Source organism: Choristoneura fumiferana, chromosome 10 (assembly GCF_025370935.1).
Source record: "Choristoneura fumiferana chromosome 10, NRCan_CFum_1, whole genome shotgun sequence".
NCBI lineage: Eukaryota > Metazoa > Arthropoda > Insecta > Lepidoptera > Tortricidae > Choristoneura > Choristoneura fumiferana.
Window position 1 is genome coordinate 7,363,152 of NC_133481.1, and position 7,975 is coordinate 7,371,126.

Sequence of the window (7,975 nt, forward strand, 5' to 3'; positions counted from 1 at the left end):
TAAGCTTACGAGGCAATGGACAGATACTTAAATATAACGACACATACAGTCGAGTACAACGCCATTAACAATAGAGTCGTGTTGAGATATTTTTGAACAAAATTTTGCTCACAAGCTTATGAACTCGACTGTACATAAATCATTCATGAATACGCAATGTTATATAAATACAATCAGCTGCCCCTACCAAGAGTTAAACCTGAAACCTCTACTTTATAGTCAGGGTCTCTAGCCACATATAGGCCATTACTTAGGTCATCGATGACGAGTTTACAGGTAAATTTTTGGTACTTACGAACAGTGAAGACGATGGGAATAAAGACTCTTTGACCATTTGTTAAGATGCACGGCGGTGGTGAATTACTGCAACTATCCACTTCCGCTCTCAGCGGGAGCGGACCTTGTTCATTATACCTGTTGGGTCGGTCATAATAGTACATTAAAATCGCAAGCTAACGGCTAGTTCTGATTTGTAATGTGTTGTTATCCACCTATTGGTATTGTATATTCAAGTTTAAGCTTCAAAGGTCTGTGCTAACCTGGTAGGTACCATGTCCTGGCTGATTCATCATTGCTCAACTGAAACTGTTGGATCCAGAGTTTTAGTAACTACTGTATCTACAGAGCTAATTTTCGTATCGAATTACAGCAAAACTAAGCTACTTTGAAAACGTAGTCAAATGTTTTATAAAAAACGTACTATCAGTAGGTTAGGACATGTATTATAAAAGACAGAATTGATACATGGTTAGTTTAGTGCTACAAGGTTAGCATAGGTGTTTGGGAGTTGAAAACTTTTATACACTACAGACAGTGGTCCTAACAGTTTGTGATTATTTTCCATCTGTCAAAAATAACATAAAATATAAACAAATCTAAAGTAAAGTATGTCTAATTATAAAAAACCACTACAGAACACTTTAAAGAGATAAAACTTTTATACTTACCTACTTAATTTTTAAAATAAAAACTGACCTTCTTAAAAGCGGTGACAGCTTCGAAAGGTCTTATGTACTTAGAGTACAGTTAGGTACTTACATTTTTTAATGGGTCTCCTGACCATGTAATTATCTTGCGCAGCCGAGACACAACAACACATAAAGACAAATCGCCACATTATCACTCTGGTGGTTGACAAGTACATGCTGAAAAACAATTATATATGTAATAATTTTACATAAGCAGCGTCGTAAGCAGTTCAAAATCCCTGTTAGTTTTGGCTTTCCATTAAAATTCCATTGAGGTATTGTGAATAGTAATCCATATTTATATAGAACTCCGTTGTTTAATCTCGTCTCGCATATAAAAATATTTTAATTACATCGATGTGCCGGCCGTATTGCAACGACCGTGGTCACGAGAAAACTGATTTGTTTTTTAAACAATTGCTTCATATTCATAATTACCAATGCGTTGTTGACAATTCTGTTAATCCACCGATACAAAGCGGTGCATGGCTGCTTAATGACAATGCGAACCGCATGTGTGAGTCTGAGTTAAATCCACCAACCGGCGATGTTGCTATACACTTACCGTACGCTTGACTTGGCTAACCGCAGGGTAGGATGTTGAATTCTACTGTTGAAGCCTAAAGTTATGTCAACGACATTGTAAGAAAGAATAGACAAAACTAAATTGATTTAAAAAAATCTCAGACTCAGCCGGAAATTGAAATGTTAGACAATCTGTCTATTCATAGATAATTGTTATCATTATAAGTTCACACTTGCATTAAAGCTACGTATAAAAACAGATTGAAATATCTAGGTAGACTAGAATAGTCTAGCAGAACGGAAATGTTTCAGTCAGTGCTGATATGCTCTAGCCTGATGGTCGCGGTAATTGGTTTCTCTGTCGTGGGACCCGAAATAAGTGAATGTAAGTTCTACAAACATTTAATCGGTTTAAGATTGGATAGAAAAAGTTGTTTAATAGTTAAACTCCTGTGATAAAATGAAAAATCTAAACTAACACTGAAATATGTAAAGTGATGTGTTCTGTTATTAAATTTCAAAAAATGCATTCTTATCTAAAATACTTCTTAAAAATGAGCCAGCAGAGATGTGTTTTTAAAAACGGCCCGGTTATCCTGTGGTGCAATTTAAATAAGTGGTTAAAGATGCCCGGGAATAATTTCTAATGCATATTGAGTAATTATTACTCGTAATAGATGCAAAATGTAATGTTATTTAGTAAAATTTCATAGTTACCGCGGGCGCAAGATAAACGATTTTTTTGCAGTCGAAATCACAGGTAATAGTTAGGTCTTTAAAGTTTCCTGGTTTGACTGTGCTAGCTTTTCGATATTTATGTGTCAGAATTACGTGTTCGATCTGGTCACATTTCATCTAAAGGTTTTTTTAATTCGATTAAAATCGTACAATCATCCATTATACTCGTATTATAGTTACGTATAGGTTGGAACAAAACTGAGGACCTTATTCAAATTCTTTATGGAATGTGATCACATTAAAGACGTTAGAAAAAAATATGTACCTAGATCATTTTAATGAGTTAAGTGTAAATATGATTCTCGGTAAGCGAACGCCAGATGACCTATTTCTGATGTAGATTATAATTATTATTCATTCGAAAGACAGGGTTTTATATACAGAGTTTTTATTTCTGGAGAACGCAGCTAATAGAGTTTTCGGTAGCCTTTCCGTAGGCTGACATAGTCACATTTTGGCCTCGTTAAAATATTAGCAAGAAAGAGACAAATTTAAATGAACTTCAGAAATGAAATTAAGATTTCAAAAATATTTAAATCACTCTACTGGTAAATATACAATTAGCGAAGCAGATACAATGGATTACCTCATGCTTTTGTTAGTGTTATATAAGCAAACGATGCTGATTTCGATGGCATCGTAATAGGCCGACTGAGAAATTTGACTTTATCATTCATATGATGCATGCCTCGTAACATTTCAAGATCAACGCTATAACACACAACAGGGACTTTAATTTCGTAATCCGCATCTGAGACTACATTCCGGCAAACGCTACGAAGCTTTGACTCTAACACTACAACCGCTCTCTCTCAAAATTACTGCGAGAACATATTTTACGTTCGGTTGTGTAACAGGCACAAAGCACAGCAGCAGACACAACAGGGACTTTAATTTCATAATCCGCATCTGAGACTACATTCCGGCAAACGCTACGAAGCGTTTTGACTTCTACACTACAACCGCTCTCTCTCAAAATTACTTCCGCGAGAACATATTTTTTACGGTCGGTTGTGTCAAACAGGGACACAACACACAGCAGCAGGGACACAACAGGGACTTTAATTTCGTAATCCGCATCTGAGACTACATTCCGGCAAACGCTACGAAGCGTTTTGACTTCTACACTACAACCGCTCTCTCTCAAAATTACTTCCGCGAGAACATATTTTTTACGGTCGGTTGTGTCAACAGGCGCAGAGGGAACAACAATTTAATTTCGTACCGATCTGAGACTACGGGCAACGCTAATTTTGACCTACACTACAACCGCTTCAAATTACTTAAACATCTTTTTTACGGTGGTGTGTAAACACTAATTACAAATGGGGCAGTTTACCCTGGCTGTGACACTATTTACAGGGCCGGATAATACCGACATCAGCCCGCTCCTTTTGCCACACTATCCTTTTGTAGTATATCTAAGTGTATGTTTTATCTGGTTTTTACCCGGGAGGGTTATGTTTTTTGAGTGGGTGTATTTATATATTGTTTATTTATGTCAGTAGTTGATGATGATGATGATACATAAATATTTGATTATATTATCTTTTAATTGTAACAATGTGAATATCAAATGAAAGTTAATTATTAACCCACTTCAAATTGTCACAAAAAAACACAGGAACATCTAAAAATCATCTCTCGGGCCTTGGATGTTTAATATGTATTTATTATGTATTTATCTATATAAGTATGTTTTTCCGTTGCTGAGTATCCATAGCTTTGCTTAGTTTGGGACTAGGTCAATTAGTGTATAGTGTCCCATGATATAATTTTTTTTTCGTTTTCATTTAAAAGTTTTTTAAGGCAGTTGTTTTGTTCGGTGCTATAAACTATTTTGTTTATTCCTATCTTTAAAAAAGAATTGTTCTAACGATGCAGGCATTAACAACGCTGGTCCACTTCCTCTGGCCGCACGCGTGACGGGTTGCACAGGGACGCCGTGCGTGTTACCTCAGCTTGAAGACGTTCCTATTGACATCATCTTCAGGGCGGGTAACAATATTTTAAATTTAAAACTGACCAGCAATTGGCATTGATCACATTTTTACAATTCGGTCAAATTCGAAAACCATTTCGAGGAATAGGTTTATTAAATTAATTTATAAAATTTTAGCTAAAAAATACTTAATGATCGTTGTATTTGCAAAATAACGCATGACCTTTGTTTGACTTTCATCGTAAATAAACGTTATGTAACTAAACTGCCTAATCCTAACACTACAAGGTGACAGAAGATACAACGTTTTTTTTTAAATAATTGTGACGGGCAAAGATTAAACGAAGTTTTTAACGCCGTTGCAACTATGGTTAACTATAATTCCGGTAACATATAAATATGATAAAACATTTAAAATTCATCTAAAACCTAAATCCTTCCAATAGATGTTTTAAAATCGGCTATTTTATGAAAAAATAAAATAAAAATGATCATTTTTTTTTGAGACCAATGCCGAATGGTTTTCCTGGGTAAAAAAAAACCATTTGAGTTTAAGATAGATATTAATTTCAAGATTTACATAAATCACTTACTGACAAAACAATAATTTTGCATTTAATAATTATTTAGTTTAAAAAAAAAAATAAGACAAGTATTTAGGTTTTAGTCGGTCAGTTAGATTATGGCAAAACAATGGACACGATTTTTTCTTTTGTCAATCAAACAAAAAATGACAGATGAAGCGCGTTAAGGATAGCGGGGGAGGGGGGCCTTGACGTCTTGACGTCATAAAATATGCCGCTCGCGTCACACGGAACTTTAATCCATACTTCCATACTAATATTACAAATGTGAAAATGTGTGTTTGTATGTTTGGCCGTATTTCACGTCGAAATCGAACGACGGATCGACATGATTTTTGGCATAGTGATAGTTTATGGGCAGACAGTGACATAGGCTACTTTTTATCCCGGAAAAATGCACAGTTCCCGAGGGAACAGCGTCATCATCATCAGCCTACAGCAGTCCACTGCTGGACACAGGCCTCTTCCATGGCGCGCCACAACACTGCAGGGAACAGCGTGCGATAACCGAATTCCACGCGGGCGAAGCCGCGGGCAAAAGTTGGCTATAATCTTCATAATTTTTGTTTTATTGACAGAAGAAAATACACGTGTCCAATTTTTTTTGATAATCTTACTGACAGACTAATTATATTTTTTTAAGATACTAGCCTATTGCAGCTGAAGCAAAAGATATTGCTCACTGTTTCAGTAACAGCCTATTCATTCTAGGCTTGAGTAGCCTAAGTTATCCTATATATCCAGAAAACCAGGTCGCAGTAATGAAATTCATTCCTTAGTACTCTGTAGAGCTGAAACAAAGAGCTTTGTGTGAATGATCAAAATATTAACACCATACTGTTCGACAATTTAACTTTAGTACCTCTACTACGACTAAATACATTTTGATATGTTTTGTTACAGTGCACACCACGGTTTCTATGAGTACCACAGCAACGGCATTCTTTTCGTTTGGGACTATGCAGCTCCCTATCCCCTTCGAACTAAGTGAGAAATCAGTTACCTGCAACTACTTGATTAACTCAACTTGTCCAGTAAAAACAGGCTCAATCCTACTGTACACGTTAGACTTCTTCGTCGACCCAGTGTTTCCTATAGTAAGTACACAACCAACCACGCACCAACGACATAGCAACAGATATGATAATACAATATATCCAGTAGCATGAGGAAATTAAATGTGTGTACCGCCGACCATCACTGGTAAAATATTTCAAGGACGGAAGTGGTGGGCTGGGAGGCTCGTCTGCACTTTTCTCTTCAATGTTACGAGTAAAAATGGAGAGCCCTCAAATCGTCGGGTGATAACCAGAAGTCACAAATCACCACTTAAAGTCAAGAGGAATAATCAAACTTATGCATAGCACTGTAAGGTTAATATTCTACTATTTTTTTTAATAGTTACCTTTTGAATCCTACTACATTGAAATCCCATTTACTTTTTCAACCGACTTCAAAAAAGGAGGAGGTTCTATGTTCCAATGTTTGTATTTTTTTCTAAGTTAACGCCTAACTGTTGCAACCCGAGTAGCCTCACAAAAAAACCCCAGCCCCTGCGACAAACTAGAACCAAAAGTCCCCATTATGACCGCAGCGTTGCCCCTCTGAAGGGCTATGGAGACCTGCTGAACAAGCCATGACCCTGAACGAGGATCACATCCACGATCCCTCTGACGACGACCCAACTCACTAAAAAGCTCCCACGCTTCGAAGCCCCACCACGGCCCAGCTATTTTTTTTTGTTGTTACTGACTTCTGACGAAATATTCTGCTCCCGGATTTTATTCTTACGTCACTGAACAAGCACATAAGTTAGTCTTATTTTCACAGGGCTCAGGGACTACGATAGAATTCACCGTCTGGGGCGACCACCAAGACGCCATGATGTGCTTTCGAGTGCCTCTTACCGTCCAGTCGCCACTTCCTCTGATAATGCAAAGAAAGAGTAGTAAAGTGAAACTTTCGTCCAACAATAGAACTAATGGGATCTGACAATAATGAGTTATCAACAGCTTAATTGACTTAAATGTAAACTTTCATCAGATCAGAATCATTGAATCATAAAAATGAAGGAATTATAAGAATGATTTTAACTAGAAATTCAAGAAACGACAAATGATTACATTACCTCTAAACTTTCATCAGCGAATACATTATTTAAGTTTCAACTAAATCAAGTAACGTATATTCCACAGGCACGTCCTGTTCAATTTATACCCATATATTACTTACTACCATTGATCTGGCCATTGTAGCGCTGAAATTACAACATCGAACAGGTACACATAAATAACTCAACGCGTAAGTAGTATCACCTAGTTTAATTATTCAATAAACATATAAATGGAATATTTGTCATTGAAAAATGATGCTAATATAGACGCCTGCTACTTAGTTAAGTCAGAGCGAAAGAGTTAATTCTATCTCTTGTGCTAATAATTTTCCCGGCAGTTTTACCATCTTTGATGACAACAGTGCAATGAGTGCTTAAGGACCCTTCTCAAAGATCCGCATGCGCACCCAATGGTAATTGGGCTGCAAATAGGGTCCCACGTGCAATGCAATACTTTGAATAAGGCAGTTAACGGTAGGAGTAGCAAGAAAGACGCAAATAAATGTTTTTTCTACTTCGTAAATTATAGATAGTCCTATAATAATCCACCTGTAACACGGTTTTTGTGAGTGTGCTATCTTAAATCAATTGTAAATAAACTTGTGAACTGGTGCATTCTTTTTTTTTTAAACTGTTGTTAAGGTCCCGACTGACGATGCTTGTGGTTAAATCACGTAAGTAACCGTTTTTCAAAATCTGTCATTCAGTGTGGAAAACAGGTGGTAGGAACTTTTGCAGGTGGTAGGACCTTGTGCAAGGTCCACCCGGATTGCTACCACCATCTTGCTCGCTAATCCTGCCGTGAAGCAGCAGTGCTTGCACTGTTGTGTTTCGGCGTGGAGAGTAAGACAGCCGGTGAAATTACTGGCAATTGAGGTATCCCATCTTAGGCCTCTAGGTTGGCAACGCATCTGCAATACCCCTGGTGTTGCAGATGTTTATGGGCGGTGGTGATCTCTTACCATCAGGAGACCCACTTGCTCGTTTGCCACCCAGTCGAATAAAAAAAACAATTAAATTTATTAAATTAAAAAAATAAACAGAAATTGTGATAAAAAATAATACCTAGGCTTCCGGGGATCCACTTATGATATACACGAATATA

The 7,975-nt window shown here is 37.0% G+C and overlaps 2 protein-coding genes across 4 annotated transcripts; one reads left to right on the forward strand and one right to left on the reverse strand.

The window, feature by feature from the left end:
- Nucleotides 1-295: 295 nt before the first annotated feature.
- LOC141431982 (uncharacterized) lies at nucleotides 296-1,559 on the reverse strand (the record flags this gene model as incomplete). Of its 3 annotated transcripts, none has more annotated exon segments than XM_074093317.1 (3): nucleotides 296-414; nucleotides 1,039-1,145; nucleotides 1,534-1,559. In XM_074093317.1, coding segments are annotated over 2 exon segments (121 nt in total), but the record flags the coding sequence as incomplete, so codon positions are not given.
- A 238-nt stretch (nucleotides 1,560-1,797) lies between these two features.
- LOC141431583 (uncharacterized) lies at nucleotides 1,798-7,091 on the forward strand. The gene is made up of 4 exons (XM_074092757.1): nucleotides 1,798-1,878; nucleotides 4,116-4,229; nucleotides 5,661-5,854; nucleotides 6,588-7,091. Exons 1-4 carry the CDS (start codon nucleotides 1,830-1,832, stop codon nucleotides 6,747-6,749), a joined length of 519 nt encoding a protein of 172 aa, XP_073948858.1. The 5' UTR covers nucleotides 1,798-1,829; the 3' UTR covers nucleotides 6,750-7,091.
- Nucleotides 7,092-7,975: the final 884 nt, after the last annotated feature.